The sequence below is a fragment of the Paramisgurnus dabryanus genome, chromosome 20 (genome assembly GCF_030506205.2).
Source record: "Paramisgurnus dabryanus chromosome 20, PD_genome_1.1, whole genome shotgun sequence".
NCBI lineage: Eukaryota > Metazoa > Chordata > Actinopteri > Cypriniformes > Cobitidae > Paramisgurnus > Paramisgurnus dabryanus.
Window position 1 is genome coordinate 28,098,493 of NC_133356.1, and position 21,498 is coordinate 28,119,990.

Consider the following 21,498-nt stretch of genomic DNA (forward strand, 5'->3'; position numbering starts at 1 on the left):
AGCTCACACTGCTTCTGTGGGAAAGATAAATAAATCCTTTGAGATCCTAACCTCATCAGTCAACCCTGCATGAATGTATAAAGTGAGGTAACTAATATCCCCAGCATACTGCAGCGATATATCTGACCGGATGAAATTTGTGCAAGTCATTAGTGATTCAGCCAGCAGAGCACTGAAATTAAGACTTCAGCACACACAGAGATGAAAACCACAACTGATCAAAGACAGATACTGCTGCCGTACGCTTACAAACCATTAGCTTATTATAATTCAGGACAGATGTGGGTCATGGGTCTTAAACAAATAGGAGGTTAAAGAAATAGTCAAAAAATGTGACTTGTTTTTTCAATATAAAATGATCAAAGCTTAGGGTTGATAATCAGATAATCTTACTGGTTAGATCCCTGCATTGGACAGCATTTGCGACCCTGTCTGTGAAATCCAAGTTCAAGTCTTATAATCTAATAATGAGATGATTTCACATTAGTTACAATCGTTGAAATGATCTAAGTCAATATTAAATATATCAAGGTTATATTTTGACAGAAAGCTCCTTACATTAAGTAGGAGGATATTAAAGTATATGAAAATATACACTTATACACTCCATCTATAATGATGATGGCATCTCCTAATCAAAAGTGACCAGGATTTCCCCATCCTTAAAGATCAGTCGCTCAGTCAGCACAAAGGACCAGGTTTAAATGAAAAGATCACATTTAATGAGCATGAGCCAACTGGCTAGAGCCGTTCCCCAAAATAATTTGACACTGATAGTTTACAGCTTTACAGAGGGACATGTAAGTGAAAGCGCATGTACAGGTTTTAGATTAAATGTCCCAGCCTCACATACATAATTCCACCATACATTCTAGTAAATAGTTCACACAGTCTTAAGCCCGGAGTATAGTCTGTTTGGTCGAATGCACAGCCTTGCAAAGTGTAGTTTTTTTTTACTCGTACATGATTTGATGCAATGCCATCTCCTGGGCTACACACTACATTCCCCTGTAGGCGAATAAAAATCTGGCGCATACATAGTACGCGCACACTCTTCTCGTGATAAAAATTGTGTCACGTGCACTGTACGTGGACCCTTGCATATGCGTAAAAAGTGGACCATACATCGGCCTTTATACAACCCATCAATATGGCTTTATGTTTAGTTTGTTACTTTAATATCAAAATGAGTTTTGTAAATGCCCTTTTTTGTGTGTTAAGGTTCTGTAGCTCTTCATATTCGGCACATTATATTCAACTGTTAGTCAACATGAAATGCTGCTTGCAACCCCTTTTATTTTCATAATCTGATGTGTTTTTTTTTTATAATGAAATAAGATGTGAAACTAAATAAATGTAGCTGTGGCTTAATTTGATCTTTTGGAAATCTTTTGATTATGAAAAGTGGACACTCCACTTTTTAAAAAAATAGGCTCATTTCCAGCTCCCTTAGAGTTAAACATTTGAATTTTACCATTTTGGAATCCATTCAGCAGATCTCCGGGTCTGGCGCTAGCACTTTTAGCATAGCTTAGCACAATCCATTGAATCTGATTAGACCATTAGCATCGTGCTAAAATAAACAAAGAGTTTCAATATTTTTTCTATTTAAAACTTGACTCTTCTGTAGTTACATCGTGTATTAAGACCAATGAAAAATTATGAGAGTAATGAGAGTATAGTTCCGATATAGCTAAGGAACTATATTCTCATTCTGGCGTAATAATCAATGACTTTGCTGCTGTAACATGGCTGCAGCAGCTGTAGTGATATTACTCACTGCTCAAAAATAGTCCCCTTGGTAACTTTCAATAGCTGGGAACTATTTTCGGGCAGTGCGTAATATCATTGCGCCTGCTGCAGCCATGTTACGGCAGCAAAGTCCTTGATTATTACGCCGGAGTGAGAGTATAGTTCCTAGCCATATCTGCCTAGAAAATAGCAACTTTAAATTTCCTGTCGATCTAAGTACACGATGTAACTACAGAAGAGTGAAGTTTTAAATAGGAAAAATATTGAAACTCTTTGGTTATTTTTTAGCGCGATGCTAATGGTCTAATCAGATTCAATGATTTATGCTAAGCTATGCTAAAAGTGGTACTGACAGACCCGGAGATCAGCTGAATGGATTCCAAAACTGTAAAAATCTAATGTTTAACTGTAGGGAGGTTAGAAAATGTGCATATTTTCAAAAAAGTGCAGTGTCTCTTAAATACATACCATGTGGTTGAAAGCAAAAGGGTGCAATGCCTAAAAGTGGATCAGTCCTGAAAACTTACATTAGTGACTCAACATTAAAGCTTCTTTCTGCTAAAAGTAGTTTTTAAAAATGAGAAATTGGTCAAACGTACCTTAACATTTTTTAATACTGAGAATTATTTGTTTCTTGCATGATTTTATGATTTAATTCAAATACGTCAAAGACTCTATAACAAAGCATTTTTTGCCTGCAAAGTGGTGTACAAATTGTGCAAAATATGACAGGGATGTACTATACTGCATGTAAATAGGGTCACTTCTGGTTTTATATCGACTTGAACTTTGTGCCAATTTGCCCTTAACGTTGAACAAACAGTGAACACAAACAATATTGATGTCATATGGCACACAGTCCCATGATAACAAATACTGTGCACAAATGACATTTTACCAGAAACATGACTTTTACAAGTGCATGAGAGAGAAACACTTTGCTGGTGAGTCCCATAAAAAAGCTCAGCTGGCCTTGAAGTGATCCGCTCTTCATCCGACTGCTGATGGGAAACGCTGAGAAGACAAGGCTACAAGTGATTGTTTTTGGAGAGGTATGCGATAAGGGCCACGGCAACGCCCACATAGATGCCAGTCCCGATGGTGATGGCAAGAACGGCCAGGAAGAGAGCGCGTCTGGAGCTGGAGCTTGCGTGGTGAAAATCCCCTTTGTTCAGGGCCTTGTTTGTCTGCAGGATGGAAAGGGAACAAACAACATACGGTTGATACGTTTTGAAAACTCTTAAGAAAGAAAGCGTGCAGAAGAACACAGGAGAAATGATTAATTGGCTCCTCTCCAACAGCTGACTGCCACTAAAGAGCATATCAAATGAACATGCATGACTCAGAGATCTCCTACGGCCCGGCAGCCTTTGAAGTCCAGGAAATGTAAGCAGGCTTAGGGACAGATATATTGTTGATGAATTCATTTACATCTCAACGCTGCCATGATGTTTTTTCCTTACTGCTCACATGCACATGCCACTCTCTGATATTTCTCCATCTGCGTTTCTTTATCTATCCATGATTTTTTGCATAATTCTGATAATTGCATACTGACAAAAAGCCTGTAACTGTGCGTCAGCTTTTGTCTTTCATCTTTGCTTTGCAAGCGTTCATCAATCGGGCCGACTCACAATAGCCTGATGATGGTAATCGTGTCATTGAACTTGCCCTCGCATTTAGCAGCCAATCACAATTCATGCACTTCTGATCTTGTGCATCATGTGCTCGACCTGGAATCTCTCAGATGTATTTTTGACCTGGCAATGTTATAAAAGCTGTGTGTGTATAATGATGTATTTGCTACTTAGTCTTTAGCCTGGATTTCACATGTAATACAGGTATCGTACTTTTATATAAAAGCATGATAGAGAGTTGTTCTTAGTGTACGTAACAATTTACATATTAAGTAGCTTACGAACAGTCAAGCCTTCATGGTTATAATTTATTTTGATAGACTGCCTATCAAGGGTTTTGCGATGTAAACGTCATGTCATGTAGGACTGGATGAATTTTGCTCTGTTTTGACTCAAACAGAATTGACCAAATCCATCACAGAAGACTCTATCTAATAAAACTGTCACTGACATTACCACAACGCATTGTTTGAAACAAATGGTCCACCGGTGAGCTTTAAGCCCTCAATGGAGCAAGCGACTCGTGTCGATGGGTTCCCTAGGGCTTGCAATACAAACCGAATTAACATGATTTGTGTAAGGTTTTCAGTCAGGGTATAAATTTTAGGGCCTCCATTAAAGCAGTAAACCAGTATGTTGTTATCTCCAGTTTTGTTATCAATTTGTTTTACAGGCATATATCTGGAATGTACTTAAGCCTCTAGAAAATGTCAATTCAAAAATATTGCTTTTCACAAATCAGCATTGTTGCAAACAGCTTTACAGAAAGCACTTTTTGGTGTAAGGAAAAATAAATGATAAGTTCATAAATTATGTGGTATTAGAAGACTTGGTATATTGCATATTTTTTCCAAACTATAAAACTCATTGTGTGTAGGATTGTTTTATTCATAGCAAAGTACTGTATGTGTCTGAATATATGGTCACATAGTGAATGTTAAAGAGGTAATACATCCCAAGTGTAAAAAAAATGCCAGATCCCAGGTTTCTGCTGACTCAGGAACTTCTGAATAAAGATGACTGAGCTGCCATCAATTTCTAGCCAACCGTATAAGTGCCTGCAATCTTTCTTAAGATTGCAGGATAACCATGTTTAGAGCCCTATTTTAACAATCTAAGCATATAAAGCGCACAACGCAAGTCTTACGGTGTTTTTCGAATTCACTTTTGCTGGTTTAACAACGGGAAAATGGTCTATGAGCCTTGCGCACAGTCTGAAAAGATGAACATACTCTCATAATGAGTAATGGGTGCGGTTTGGGCATAACGTGCAATAAACCAACATGTTTCATCTCCCATCCCCTGTAAAAGCCAGTTGTGCTCGCACCATGCCGATTCCCTATTTACATGACAGAGTTTGTAAGTGGAAAAACTGTAAACAGAGGAAGGAAACCACCAGTTTGATGTTAAAAAATGCATTGTGTTTTATTTATTGAAATGATTATTTGTTTAATTAATGCATTGGTTCTCCTTAAAAGTTGTTATTTCAGTAATGGAGTAATAAGTAAAATAAATGATGTTTTATTAACAAAGTTCGGGAGGAACATGTCAAATAAAATACCTAAGTGACTTCAGCTGTTTTCAATCAGTAGTCAATGGCACCAGCCGCTTTCAATCGGTAATCAACAATACACCCAATCAGCTCGAAAGCAAGCCATATATAAATCACAGTTGAACTCACTGAAAATCCTTCGCATCTTTCAGAATCCCTCCTCCACCCCGTCTCCTCTCACTTATCAAGTTATTTCCTTAAGAGGGGGGGGGGGGGGGATACTCTGTGTTTCAGGCTCATTCCCTGCTCAGAGCCCTCTCCCCGGACAGCACGCCAAATACGTTTACTAATTTAATTCTTTTAACTTATTTGTAAGTGTGAACTCGTGAAAGCCCTTTTCACACAGACATTCCGAAAATATATGGGAATGGCATCCTGGATTTTTCCGGAATCGTTCGATTTTTTTTGTTCATTCACACTGACATGATTAGCCGACATCTGATGGTCCCGGAAAGACACGTGACCTTGTTGAAAGTCCTGCCCTCTCTTCTACGCAGGGTCTGAAGTTTGCATATTATTTATTATTTCTCTCTCCAGAAACAACTCGCGTGCATTTGTTTATGATAAGACTATAAAGGAGCGTGTGAACGCACAGTTCTATTCTGGTGAATGATCTCAGCTTCAAAGTGGATATTTGATGAGCTCCCCCCTGGTGAAAAAATAGTATGCTAAATATATTTAATTTTGATATACTTAAGTATACTTGCAGTCAGACTAATGACCAGTATACTTAAAGTGTGCTATTGATTAGTTTATTTAAAGAGTGCTATTTTGGAACAACTAATTTTGTACTTAATATATTTTAGTTGTATATTAATTGTAACAAAGTACAACTTTAAGTGTATTTAGTGTACTTTTGTGTGCTAAAGTGGAACAACTTTAAGTGTATTTAGTACAATTTAAGTACATGACTGTTTTTGTGCTAAATTCATGCTTGATAAGTGGATTTAGAGTGTGTTTTATTTATGTTAGGAGTACATTACAAATGTATTATGAGTGTCTTGCAAACATACAATCAGTATATCTTAAATAGACTGTTTGCGTACATTCTATATATTTTTGGCCAATCCAAAATTCTAAAAACTGCCCTGGTGAAAAATGAATATGCCAAGTACATTACATTTTGTATACTTTTACATACCTGCAGCTAGATTAGTAATGACTATACTTCAAGTGCGTTAATAATTAGTTAACTTAAAGAGTGCTATTTTGGGAATAGATTACTTTAGCTGGTAACATAACCAAAATAATTTTTTCCAAATAAATAAAAGCTGATTAAAACAGTCAAAAACAATTCATTTTAAATATATTTAAAATATAGTTTTATTCACAGTTTTCAAAGTGTACAGTATTTGCCTAAAAATTGAACAATTACTCATTGAAGAATGTCAAGATGATTGAGTTTACAACGTCTTTCTCTCCCAAATCAACTTTAGTCTGGCAGGTTTTGGTTCAGCCTAAGGAAATCTGAAAAAGAGAGACAATAAGCTCAATTAAAAAGTGTTTAATATTAAAACATTACATTTATTTAAAACTTACTGTATTAAATCTATAGTTTACTGGCAGAGATTGTATAGCAGATATATTTTTACCTAAACTAGAGCTTGACTTAAAGTTCATCATATATATTAAGGGGCGGTTTCCCAGACAGGAATTAGACTAGTCCTAGACTAAAATAAATGTAAGAGCTGTCCAAACTGAAAACAACTTGCTCTGACATATCTTAAAATACATCAGTGCCCATTGTTTTACATCGTTATGCACATAAGTAATGTTTTTAGTAAGGCATGTTTGTTAAAACTATCCTAATTAAACTAAGGTCTAGTCCTGGATAAAGCTAATCACTGTCGGGGAAACCACCCCAAAGAGTTTTCATTATAATGACTTGCCTATATGGGCTGCAAAATCCTCCTTACATAAAATACTTCAGCTCCTAAAGAAAGATTTTATTGTATTAAATTTAAATGTAAAAATTGTCAGAAAGAAAATGCAACAAGCAGACAATTGGGTGTTTCCTGGAAAGGGATTATCTTAAAACAGGACTAGGCCTTAGTTTAATTAAGAAATATAACCAGTTTCAAAAAACATGCCTTAATAAAAACATTACCTGTGTGCATTTTGAGGCAAAACACAGGACACTGGTGTATTTTAAGATATGTCAGTGCAAGTTGTTTTCAGTTTGGACAGCTCTTACATTTATTTTAGTCTAGGACTAGTCTAATCCCTGTCCGGGAAACCGCCTCAATATGTATAATGTTATCTAAACTGAAGCTTGATTTACTACTACGAATGAATTATTATATCTTAAGAGTTTAAAATGACTTACCATTAGCTGCAAAGTCCTCCCTACAAATGTCTTTGAAAAACTTTAGCTTCTGAGGAAAGAATGCAGCATCATTAATACTAAATACAGTTAGGTAAAAGCCTTACAAACTCTAAACAGTCAATAAATGGTTAACTTTCACGCTACATTTAAAAAACAGATTTTCTGACGCTACCTTTTTTCATTAACATATACATACACACCAATACATATATTTAACAAAACAATCGGGTGTACTAATTCGATATAACAGGCTGACAGTGCTATCTTTCAAACCTTTAACATAAGCTAAGCTAAGCTACACAGCAGCTTATCACTAGCGAGTTAGACACCGCGTTATTGACAACATTTCGCATTCGAAATATGATAGTCTACTGATAAACGTCAGAATGGTCAAACGATAATCAAATATAATTAATTTTAAGATATTTTAACGTACCTTGGGACTGAATCCGTCCGCCTTGAACGACTGGTAAAAATCAAAATACGTGCGTCGTGACGTCATCACACACACGTCAGATGCATTATTCAAATCTCAGAATTCACTTTTCTCTGAAATGCATTTACGAAAACTGTTTAAGTTTTGTACAGCTAAAAGCGGTATGCAATTGACTGAAAAACTACAAAAAAACAAACACTCATATTCCCCTTACGAAAATGAATGTTTTTTTTTTTGTGGTAAAAGTTTAGTAACCATGTTTTTTTGGTGTATTGATTATTATTAGCAAAACCACGGTTATTTTGTGGTAAAACACAGTTAATTGGTTTATCCAATGCTTGACTATAGTGAAGTTAAAGTGTACCTTATTATGTTAATAGTATATTACAAATGTATACATCTACAATATAAAATGTAACTGAACATACTGCTCTCTCGTAATTTTAAGCCCACGTTATTTCTCCATAAAATAATATACATTTGTACACCCCATATACTTTCAAAATGTACTTAAAATATACTGTTTCTAAAGAATACTAAATAATGTATTTTAGAAATATACTGTCAGTGCATTATTATAATGATAACTTTAAGCATACCGATAAAGTATACCTAAAATACATTTTAAAATAAGTTTAAATTTAGTATACTTTAAAAATTGCACAAAACTTTAACTTTAAGTATATTTTTCTAAAGTATACTTTTAGAAAATATACTAAAGTATAATTATTTTGAAGTATGTTAAAAGTTTAATTGTAAAAAATACGCGCAAATATGTTGTAAGCATACTTTAAATATGTTTAAAGAAAGTACATTCCTTTGTAAGTATATTTGTAATGTACTATTGCAAAGTTAAATATACTTGAAATACAATAAAGTATATTTGTTTTTCACCAGGGCCTGATCTCTGCTTTAATACAGTTTTCAGACATTTCTCATTGTGATTGTTTATATGCATTTAAACCCCGCATTTTGAGGAGCTGAACAATATATCTCGTTGGAATGACATGCGGGTATTTTCGTTTATTATGGCTCAAATGAGCAAGTGACACGATATTCTTTTATGCTGCTGAATGATCTCCGTTTCAACGCAGTAAGTGACGAGCTAACTTACCTGATATCTGCTTCAGTCTAGTATGCTGACATTTCTCGTAGTGAATGTTGTAAATCCCTCATTTTAAAGAGTTGAACCAACTTCATGTTGCCATGACACGCACGTCCTCACTACGGCACGGTGCGTCATTGTTTATGCGTCTCATTTATCATTTCCTGATAACTGCTTCAATCTAGTTTGCAACATTTGTCGTGGTGAATGTTTATACATGTATGCATTTTATCTCTCGTTTTAAGGACCATAACTTTTTTTGTGATGACCCGCGATTCCTCACTACGACACGCCCATTACGGCATTGTTTCGGCTTCTTGTTCACACAGAGGGTTTTCAGTATATCTGACTAGGTCCTCTTTCCGGCAACGATCCCAGAAGATTAACGGGACGAGTTTGTGTTTGTGGTCTGGCAATTTTACGGGTATTTTCTGGGACCAAAGGTCTGTGTGAATGCGGTTTAAGATGGTCAACTATGATGCATGATCAATGTTATCTCAAAACTGTTTTTAAAAGAAAAATTTACAAATATGCTTAAAAAAGGTTTGCATGAGTAAAAATACTTTCTTTTTTTTAAAACGGGAGATAAAGAATTTACAAACGTGCATAGACTTCAGCACTGGGGAAGCTCCCTGAGTGTTTTGAAAAATATTAAATAAAAATCTCCATATCCAAAGATACAAAGTCATCATATACAATAAATCCATGGAGTAGCATTTAAAAAAACTTTCAAGCCTACGGGTCCAAGGTGTCCTGTAATTGGTCCTCATTAATGTCCAAGTGACTCAATAATAATCTTTTACCTTTTAATCCTTTAATTTTTTATATTTAAACGTTTTGCTGCTGAGCATCCATTTTGTGTAATAAGCAAACGCGTGTTCTCGTCCCGTTTATAGGTGCAAATTACTAATGCGCTCTTTAAAGGGGACAGAGAATGAAAAAACATTTTTGCCTTGTCTTTGTTGAATAATGGTAGTCTACCCGCATTCACAAACATACAAAATGTGCTAAACATGCTAAACATCTCAGTCTCATAGTAATTCCTCTTTTAGAAACGTCAGCCGGAAAACGGCCCAATCTGAAAAACTGATGCTTATGACATCACAGGCATCTCACTGCCCCTCCACTTTAAAATAATTGGCTACATTTTTTGAGTGGCAGCAAAGTCAGCCAATCAGTAATGAGACTGCAAGTTAAGCCAGTAGGGGGAGCCAAATAGGTGCAAAACTACTTGTTTAAAATCCCCACCCTAATAGAGCTATCTGAGAGAGGTTTTTAGGAAGCTTCTAAGGCATTACGGACCCAAACAAAAACATTTTTGTCTACATGTCACTAGGGCTGTCACAATGATTAAATAATCGCCTCATCGCAATTGTTTGACCTGATCGCGATGATTTCAGATCACCGCAATGATTGCATATCTCTCTAAAAAACACAAGGGGGAGCTGCAGTGCAACTTTCAGCAGTATGAATTGCAAAGTAAAACATACATTTCCAAAGCAGCAATTTCAAATTTAGGGATTTTTTTGTTATGTGTATTAATATTTACTGCCAGGTAAACCTTGCAAAAGATTTAACAATGTGTGAAAAATTATTTCATGAACAAACATGACAAAATGTATGAGAATTAAACGTCAAAGCCCTAAAACAGGCAATTAATCGTCACAATTTATTAGACAATTAACCGTCAGCCAAATTTCATAATCGTGACAGCCCTACATGTCACATCACAGAACAAGGATAAATACCCTGTTCAATCATTCTATGTCACCTTTAAATAACAAAAACAATATTGCGCCATTGACTTTAGACTTTAGACCAGGTTTTAGCTGCCTCAAAATAGCAACATGCCAACACTGTGCCTGAAAACACCTCGTTTTCAAGCCAGCACGCTCATGGGCGCACACAATTTAAACAACGTAACGCTGGACGTGAAAATGATAACTGCGTCGGGCTAAAACTAGCACAAAACATTTGCGTCGCGCATTGCGTTGTGTGTATGAAAGGGCCCTTAGTGTTAACAATTTGAAAAAGAAATTAAAGATCCTCTTTCATGAGGAACAAAAACCTAATAAATGATTCTGTTGAAATGCTGTGACTTCTGTTTGAATGCCCGTGAAATGACAAATTAAATGAAAAACCTAAAACAGTAATAAAACAAGCAGTCTCCTTGAATCAAACTGGACAAAACCACAGCGCTGACATCCATTTGTTCAAATGTAAAATATCATGAGAAGAGATTGCAGCAACATAACCTTGACTTCTCAGCGTAAGAATCATTACGAAATGTATGTTATTGATTAATATCAAAGTCCTTTTAAAAATAAATATCTATGTTAATGTTTAGTATTTATAAGTGGGTATACCCCATGCCATCTAATAGAGAATTGGCTATACTCCATATATTTGTGTAAACCCTGCACCACACCACTGCTCACCCTCATGTTGTAACAAATCTGTAAAAAAAATTTTGTTCAGCTAAACACAAAGGCAAATATTTGTAATCAAGCAGGAAACATGAGAACTATTGACTGTCACAGTAGGATAGAAAAGCTCTATGGAAGCCAATAATGGATTAGTTACAAACATTGCTTTAAAATATCTTTTATTTGTGTGTTTATCAGAACGAAGAAATATATACAGGTTTGGAATAACCAGAGGATGAGTAAATGGTGACAGAATGTTCATTTTTGTTTGAACTATCCTATTAAGGTATCGTGGCTGAAAGGTAACTGGGATAGTCATCCTTTTGGTAATATAAAACAGTCTTTGGTGAACTCTAAAAACCTGTTTACTGTTCCATCAGCTCATCTGATAGATCATGAACTGTGTCCAAAGCAATGAAATTTCATTAATCTGTCATAATACTAGAATTTTATAGGGCCAAACAAACTTAAAATGTACAGTATTATACAAACAAAAACTATTGCATACTTTCTAGAGTTTCAAGACACGGTTTAATATTTTGTACTGTACCATTTCACTTGTTTGCCTGCGCATTCAGTCTAAATAATTAATGGTCAACATTGGTTTGCTGTCCTTGAAGGTAGCGAAAGAGTGAACCTGCGGACCAAGGGCTCGAGCCCCAAGTTCAACCCACCCTGTAACAGAACCGCACGGAGGAAGAAAGAGAGCAGTGAAGGAGGAGATGGGGAGGAGGAGGGATGGCGGAAGAATTGCAGCTAGACTCGGAGGCCTGGAGGCCCATAATGATGATTGACAGGCCTGTGTGTTTACTTCATTTTAATTTAAATAACATGAAATAATCCCATTTCATATTTATTCTGAAAATGTAACCAAACTAATGACAGGTTAGGTTTTACTTTTGTGACTGCATCTGTTTGTCCACAATATTTACAAAACATGTATAACGTGATACTACTGCATAACAGGAATGCATTTTGGTGACACTCTGCTAAGATCTGAGCATAAAAAGCACCCACGGTGTTGCAGACAAGATGAAAAGCGCATTGTTTAAGAAAGGTATTTTATTCCAAGTCCAATAAGGCCTACGTTCGCACTCTTCCGCGCCAAACCATTACATAAGGAGCTTATCGTGTTTGTGTTAGACCACGCTATAAAAGCTATGAATCAGATTATGCACACAAGCTTAGTAAAAACAGATTGTTGCAAAGTTCAGTTTCAGGACAGAATTAGAGCAGCATTCCCTGGCCTCTTCAGATTTATTCATATATCTGTCAGCTTGTGAACGAATCATTGGACTGGACGCTTCTTAACAAATCAACGAATCACTGAATCAAATCAGATTAGGCCACCTACAAACCAGAAAATACTGGATCAAGGAATGGGTAAAATGCATTACGAGGATATGGAAACAGCCGTGTCAGTTTGAAATCAAGTCTCTGGACTTCTCAATAATAATGAGAAGACGCTGTTGAAATACTAGGCACATCCCGAATATAGACACTTCTTAAACAAAACGTTGACTCATGCAAAACCAGTTCAAATACTAACATTTTAAAAGAGAATTAAACACCATGTTTGTTGTGTCATCAGCAATTCCCATCATGCTATTAGCTTCTCTAGGGCAACTGCACATGGATATGCAAATTGCAGTTTTTTAGAGTATTTTTTCTTCTACAGAGGATCAAGAAGGACGGGATTTGTATTCGGCACGCACCTGCTGGTGATCATCAGTGACCTCGAGCCCTCTCAAACAATCCCACTTATAAATATGGGAAACATGTAGGAGATACTGAAATGTGCTGTTTAGGTGTCATACAATAAAATCTGATTTTTTATAAGATTCAGATTTGAATACAAAGCAATGTACATTGCAGGCAATAACCTGAAAACTCAGAAACATAAAAGTGTAAGATGTAATTTGTATAACCATCAGGATAAAACTGTAACCTTACACAACCCAATAATTATCTGAGCATTAAACTTCATCATTGATGGGAGATGAACAAAGCTTTGATGAAAGAACTTTGCTAAGAAAATGAAAAGATGTTTGGAATTATTGTTAGATCAAATGCAAGAGAAGTTTCAAAGGAAGCTACACTTTTCATCAAATATTCATCTGCCTACTATGGATGACTGCATGCATAACATACGTCTAACTCGTTTTGTAGGTAACTGAATTTCATGTTTTGTTATTAAAGGTCACATTCTTTCTGATTCCATGTTTAAACCCTAGTAATGTTGCTATAATAGCATAAATAATACCTGTAAAATTATAAAGCTCAAAGTTCACTGTCAGGTGATTTATTTTCTTTAACAGAATTCACCTTTAAGCCTACAGCGAACGGCCGGTTTGGACTACAGTCCTCTACTTCCTGCTTTAATGAGGTCACTAGAACAGTTTTTTGACTAAACTCCACCCACAAGAATACTTCAGTCGCCAGCTAAGCTAACGGCAAGCCAAGCTGCTGTCGAATCACAACACACTAAACAAACTACACAATCAGAGCTCTTTGCGTATTTCTGCAGGAGGGACTTCATAGAACAAGGAAGACATCAGACCGTTTTGAGGACAGTGAAATAGATACAAGAAAATTGTGTGAAAAATACCACGTTTTTTTTTTACACGTGAAACATGAACACATGTTATATTGCACACTGTAAACACAATCAAAGCTTAAAAACACAGAAAGAATGGGACCTTCAAGTACACTTTATTTCAATTCAAATGCTAATTTCAGTATGCATTCCTTTTCCATTATACTAGTGGATCGCAATAAACTTTTAAAAAGTGACATCACTAAATGACAAAAATGAAAAGGTGCCTCAAGGGAGACTAAAGGGAAAAAGCATATCACACCTTGTTCATTTTCACAGAATGTCAGATGACTTTCACATTGCCCATCCATTAACTTCCCACCATAACCCAGTGAAAAGCCCTATAGCAACACTGAATGCATTATACATCACCATTCAGACTGTATTACAATGCACGCACACACAAGCAGCACAGACACACACACACACACACACACACACACACACACACACACACTCTCTTATTTAAAACTATGCAGTTACATTTGACTGCTGTAAAAGGAGCAATTTAAAAAATAAAGCTGCGCTCGGTGTCTAAAGCAGAAAGAAAATTTATAAAGTGGAGACTGGGGCTAGTTGTCACAGAGGCTTTATTTTTCATAACTAGTGTTAGTGGACACATGTTTTAATCCTATTTTGGTACAAATCATTAATCACAATATGGTTAGATTTTCTGTGTATGTCTTTTTTTAGTAATGTTACATTGTATATACATTTTTGTAGTCAAGACTTCAAGGTATGTGTCATTATAGAAAGTGACTAAAAGAAATCTACCATGAGAAATATTCACTGGAGTAAAAATACTATGCTTACAACTACAAGTACTAAAGAGAATCTGACCATATTGCTTTGATAGGTGTTACTGTATATCATGAAAGTTGGTTTCAGTCCATTACTTTGTGCATAGCAGAGAAATGTAATGATCTGTGTGGTGGGTCTCCAATACATTAGAGATGAGATGTAAATCATAAAGGCCTGGTTTCACAGACAAGGCTTGGCTAAAGCCAGGACTAAGCCTTAGTTAAATTAAGACTTTTTGGTTTGTATCTTAAAAAGGACATTTCACAAGACTTTTATAAGATGTCAAATAAATCTTTGGTGTCCCCAGAGTACGTATGTTAAATAACCATATAGATAATTTATAATAGCATGTTACAATTTCCACTTTATAGGTGTGAGCAAAAATGTGTCGTTTTTGGGTGTGTCCTTTAAATGCAAATAAACTGATCTCTGCACTAAATGGCAGTGCTGTGGATGGATAGTGCAGATTAATGGGTGGGATTATCCCCTTCTGACATCACAAGGGGAGACAGATTTCAATGACCTATTTTTTCACATGCGTGTAGAGAATGGTTTACCAAAACTAAGTTACTGGGTTGGTATTTATCACATTTTATAGGTTAATAGAAGCACTGGGCACCCAATTATAGCACTTAAACATGGAAAAGTCAGTTTTTATGATATGTCCCCTTTAAGGCACTGGCATAAGATCTGTACGTGCAAGTTATTTTCAGTTGAGACAGCTCAAACATGTGTTTTAATCTTGAACTAGCTTTAAGTTGTGTCAAGGTACCTTGTGGAAAATTGTCCTTTCTTGATGCAATAGGCTGATACTGTGTATAACTGAAGAAACTGAGCTCCATTAATTAAGGACAAAAGTAATTCAAGTCCCAAGACAAAGTACACAGTAATTTAAAAGCTTTGCAATCTTTCAAATAAATTCCTGAATGTCTCCTGAGAAGAAAAACCAGTGAAGCGTTGTTTCTCTTAAAGGTGCAGTGTGTAATTTTTAAAAGGATCTCTTGACAGAAATGCAAAATAATATACAAAAATATATTATCAGGGGTGTATTAAGACGTTTTTATAATAAACCGTTATATTTTTATTACCTTAGAATGAGACGTTTTTATCTACATACACGAGGGTCCCCTTACATGGAAGTCACCATTTTGTGCCACCATGTTTCTACAGAAGCCCTTAATGGACAAACTTTTTTACTAAGTTGTCTCTGTCGATGACATGTTTTTCCGATGGCGGCTGCTGTAGCTTCTCTATGCGTTTCAAAACTGAGGGGTGAACAGTGGACTGAGCCGTTGGTTGCAATTCGCAACCTCACCACTAGATGCTGCTAAAATTTACACACTGCACCTTTAAGGAATGTGATGTAATCATTTTGTCTTACGTTAAAAAGCTTTGCCTGAGATGTTGAACGATACTGCACATAAGTAATTGGTCGTTAAGACATATAGGTTAAAGTGTAGTGTTAATTTTTAACCATGTATTACAGTTTATTCAAAAATATATTCATTTGTACTGTAGATCTGTTAAAATGTACTCTTTGTATGCTTGTCCTTGTCTTGTATGCTTGTCCTTGACATATTTAAAGGTGAAGCGAGACATTTCTCATAACAACATTGTTTAAACCAATCTGTTCCCATCCACCCATAAAAGCAGATGAATGGAAATTCCTAGATGTGCATTAATTTAAAAAGAAATGCACATAAAAAATGACAATATGAAAGCAGATAACAGTTGTAGCCTAAAGTGTTTCGTCTGCGTGCTCTGAGTTGATTATAAAATGGTTAAATACAGTGGTTTTATGCTTTTCCTACTGATATTTAGGCTGCGTCTGAAATCGCATACTGTGAAAGTACAGTAGGTACTGAATTAGATGAAGTACTTACTCATTGACCATATAATATGAATATGGAGTATGAATGAATTTGGACAACTACATCCACCATGCTGATACATCACGTGACACACGTTGTCTTAACAGCAAGTCAGTCGTTAACTGGAATGATGTTAAACTAGCGCAATTTAACCACAAGGGACAGCTGTTTAATATAGGCCTATGTATTTGCATTTGTATAGAGCCCCTCCGTCTTTTTCGTTATAACACCTCTCTCGGGGGCTTATGGGATAGTAAAGTGTCCTTCGAAAAAACCCTTTGGGATCATGCAGGAAGTTGTATGTCATCCAGGTACTTTTCGCCTAATACTATGAATTTGGACATACTACTCGCCTCGGCTACTGTTTTTCACATATTACGGAAGCAGCTTTAGTTCCAGTTTATCAGGAAGTGACGTGATTTCGCTCTCTTCAGCTAGCTGGATGAAAACACTGCTTTATTTCCATATATTTAATGCAATATGTTAAGTTTAATACTCGACGGAAACACTGTTATAACCTTCGTTATAGGACACAGAATTTAAAACTTTGATACAATCATTATTTTTGCATATTAGTTTGGTGAAGCAACAGTAGTAGCACAGAAAAGATTTCATCTTTACCATCTTTTCATCTCTTACACAAATTATCTATCATTGGGCCAAACATGACTCTTAGTGATATTTAGTTTTTTGTTCAGTGTAGATTTTAGATTCAGTTAAAGCAAGAAGATAATTATATTTATTACACGGCTCTCTGGAATGCTTGATTCTGATTGGTCAGTTGAGACATTTGCAGGTTCGTTCTTTTCAAATAATAACCGCTCCAAAGTAATAACGCATAGCCGGTACTACTTGTACGATTTAAATCGCTCCGCGCCAATAAAGATTACTGTTTGGCGCCATCTTGTAACAAACACTGGACAACCACAACATTTTGACATTAATATTAACATGTACGGAAAAAACAAAACATTTAAACAGTGGATAGAAGAACGAACAACGACAAGACACAGAGAGCTTACTGAGACTGAACTTGACAAAATAGAGCATGACAGCTACGAAGCCAACACACAAAAAAATACAGAATGGGCATTAAAACTTCTCAAAGACTGGCTAAAAGAGAAAAAATGGAGACAGACAAGTATGAAGCAGAGGATCTTAATAAGGTATTACGATCATTTTATGCATCTGTGCAAAGTTTCGCGGAAGGATAAAAATGTTAATTTAAAACAAATATGCCAATAAAATGTTTCAAATTCATATTCATGTCCAGTTTTTTTCTTATGTGGCAAGTAGCCGTGTAATAAGCGGGATAATGTAGAGGCAGCCGGTAGTTATCGGGAAATAAGCCCCTTCGGTGTGATACAAGACCCTCCGCTTCGCGTCGGGTCCTGATCACACTGTCGGGGCTTATTTCCCGATAACTACCGGCTGCCTCTACATTATCCCTTACTTATTATATAGTTATTTTTAACCTGTAAATAAAAATAAATCAGTCAATATGCCACTATAGCTAGTTGGTGAAGTTATCACTTGTGTGCATTAAAAACATTTTTACATCTTGTATTATTTGCAGTCTGTTTGAGTGGCCTGACACAACAACACTGGCTCAGCCAATGGAATATTGTTATATGTGATATGGTTTTGTAGCATAGGCTTTGTAGAGGGATTTCAGAGAATTGATTTTTGTGTAGGCTTAAGAGGCAGGCTGAGAAAGGTTTTTCTATTTTTCAGATAGAGAATTAGAGAGCTGTGGGTGTTGAGTCGTGATGGCTGTGAAAAAAAAAGTGAATGAGGACAAAAAATATAGTGAGACAGAGAGAGTGAGATGGACTGCAAAAAACAAAACAAATGAAGAGTTTAGATGCAAAACTCTCTAAGTGCATATGACATGTTTACTTGTAAATGGGCATTTTTTATCAGGCATTTATGTTTAGGTTCAGTAATTTCACTTTAATGGCAATGAAAGGTTGTTAGTCAGTATCTGAAATGTCTTATTTTCACAAATGTCACTTTAGTCATTTCATTAGCATTTAACACATTTGACTGTCTTTCGCTGCAAAGCCGTCTAAGTACATGCAAGCTTTATTGACCAAAAAATGTCCACTTCTACAAAAAAAATCAATTTCTTTGACTTTCAAGACATGGTAAACAGTTGCAAAATCACTAAAGATGCAATGATTCATGTCACTGCCACTTTCGGGTTGTATTCAGGTCCAAGTACTCACAAGAGACTTTTGAATGTGATCCACAGTTGTTTCACATTCATCTTCAGTGCACTTTGAGGACTTTGCTGAAAAATTGATGTGGCGTTTAACTGATTCTTCCAACGAACCAGTTATTCTGAATGGCCTGAGTCCTGGATTAAGTAGATTTGAAGTGAAAGTATTTGATGAACGTATAAAGTATTTGCTTAACATCATTATCCAATTTTTAATGGAAGTGGCGTTTAGCGGCTTTTACATCTGAGATCTTCAAACATCACCACTGAATGTGATTACATGCAAAAAAGGTGAAATCTCATGTCCAAATTACATTTCACATGAAAAACAAAAGTTTACATTTTACCTATAGACGGTTTCAGCAGTAACAACATAAACAAGCCGCTGTCGCGGTCCGCACGTAACTTCCGGTAAACTCCGCTAATATTAAATAACAACGAAGTACTTTAAACGTAGTTTATTTATATAACAAGCAAAAAAACAACAACACACAGATTACCTAGGAGACCAAAACATTTGTTATTTTCGACGAGGAATTTGTTCAAGAGATCAGTTTAGCAACTGATCATTAAAAAAACGAAACCGGAAGTAAAGTTCGGATCCAGACGTGTATCACGTGCGTCCGATGAAACCGTCTATAAGGATTAAAGTTTTTATGACAACTAAATAACATTGTGATAACTAGCATTTTATTATACCCATTTCTACAATACACAAAATATAGATGGTTTCAGCAACATAAACAAATGGCTGTCGTGGAACCATAACTTAATTTCCAGGAAACTTCCCCAAAATCTCAATAACATCAGAGTCCTTTTAGAGCAGTTTATTTCTGATAACAAGCTAAATAAATAAGTAGATTACCGTAAGTGTATCAAAAACTACACTGAGCTAACGTTACTCTGTAAAATGTGTAATGTATACAACCTTAACTCATTCCCCGCCATTGACGAGTTATCTCGTCAATTAAGAGAAAACATTTGCATAATAAAAACGTGCTTCTGAAGAATTTTTATGTTAATCTGCAATACAGTGAATTTATGAAAAAACTGAAGCCAAAATGTTATTTACTAATTTTAAACTCTGTGTATGTTTTGATAATTGTTCTAAATCTGATCTCTAATAAAATTCCTTCACAAAAAATGAAATTATTTCAGCTTTTTACTCAAATTTTTTTATTTTTTAAGAAAAATACACATATCTAAGTGTTTATAAGCAGAAAAAAATATAGATAGGAGGAAACGTTTTTTTTTTCCGTTTTGTTTGTTTGTTTATTTTTGGTTTGAAAGCAGAGGGTCTGTTCTTTCATTTTATATATTTGTAGTTTATATATTATTTGAAGAAATTTTTTTGAAACTTTTGTTAAAATCACAAAAAAATGCTGGCGGGCAACTTTTCAAAAAATGGCTGGCGGGAAATGAGTTAACTACAGATCGACTGCTAAACCTCCCTTCATATAGCAGTGATCCATGATCGCTGTCTACCTTATCTTTAGGAAACCAAAACATTAGTTTTTTCAACAAGGTATTTGTTCCAGAGTTTAGTTTAGCCACTAGTCAGACCATGACACAAACAGAGATGGAAAGTTCTGCCCAGACGCATAACCATGACAACGCATGTGCATCCGATGAAACGTCTTTATATATCTGTGATGAGAAACTAATGCAATCACCTTTCAGAATAATACTGATTACAAAACGTACACTGTTTTAAACATTTGTAAAAATGTTGAAGTAAATGAAGCATGATACAACAATAATAATCTAATGGTTATTTCATCATACAATGTAGAAATGTGGGTAACGCTTTAGATTACAGCCCGGAAAGTACTGGGTAAGTACAGCGAATTTACAACGTATGTTTCTGTAATTATAGTTTACTTATGAAGTACGTACGTGTAACTATTAGGGAACAATTTATAATATTTGGGGAATAAAGCGGTAACAACCAGGAAAAATACAAATAATATATGCAGTAAAGTACTGCGTAAGTACAGCGAATTTACAGCATACATTTCTGTAATTATAGTGTACTTATAAAGTACATACATGTCATTTTAAGGGAACAATTTATAATATTTTCGGAACAAAGGGGTAACAAGTGCCACTTTAATTTACAGCCCGCAGATGTTGTATTTACTCTTTAACTATGTGAAACAAGGGGGTAACAAGTGCCACTTTAATTTACAGCCCGCAGATGTTGTATTTACTCTGTAACTACGTGAAACAAGGGGGTAACAAGTGCCACTTTAATTTACAGCCCGCAGATTCTGTACTTACTCTGTAACTACGTGAAACAAGGGGGTACATTTTTTTGACTTAGTTGTTTCTATAATAACACAGAGATGGGTGGATTCTGGGACAACGCATTTAGTGTGTCGTCCTAGAATCAACACTAATGTGTTGTTTTTAACACATTCGTTCCAAGAGTGTAGTTCTAGTTTTGCTTGCTTTGTTTTCACCAAAGTTGCCTTGCCTATTTTTAATTTTGCTTGATGACCCAACAAATTCCTCTACTCTTTTTCTTTCTTAAGGTAAGTAACCTTTATTGAAAATTCTAAATAAGTTGTATCGTACTAATAAATAGTATAAACACATTAACTGAATCTTAAGTTTTGTTTAGTAATCTAAAATACTTACTGCATATATTATTTGTATTTTTCCTGGTTGTTACCCCTTTGTTCCCCAAATATTATAAATTGTTCCCTTATAATTACACGTACGTACTTCATAAGTTTACTATAATAACAGAAACATACACTGTAAATTCGCTGT

The 21,498-nt window shown here is 35.5% G+C and overlaps 1 protein-coding gene and 1 long non-coding RNA gene across 2 annotated transcripts in view; both read right to left on the reverse strand.

The window, feature by feature from the left end:
- Positions 1–2,075: 2,075 nt before the first annotated feature.
- The window catches only part of LOC135733128 (synapse differentiation-inducing gene protein 1), a 44,363-nt gene continuing 24,940 nt past the window's right edge, over positions 2,076–21,498 (reverse strand). The window contains exon 4 of the mRNA XM_065251435.2: positions 2,076–2,939. Coding sequence (XP_065107507.1) covers positions 2,781–2,939 — 159 coding nt within the window. The 3' untranslated portion in view covers positions 2,076–2,780. The remainder of the gene's footprint in view (positions 2,940–21,498) is intronic.
- Positions 6,236–8,596, reverse strand: LOC135730704 (uncharacterized). The gene is made up of 4 exons (XR_010526049.2): positions 7,704–8,596; positions 7,268–7,316; positions 6,831–6,874; positions 6,236–6,408 (listed from the first exon to the last, which is right to left on the reverse strand). It is a non-coding gene; the product is annotated as an uncharacterized lncRNA (long non-coding RNA).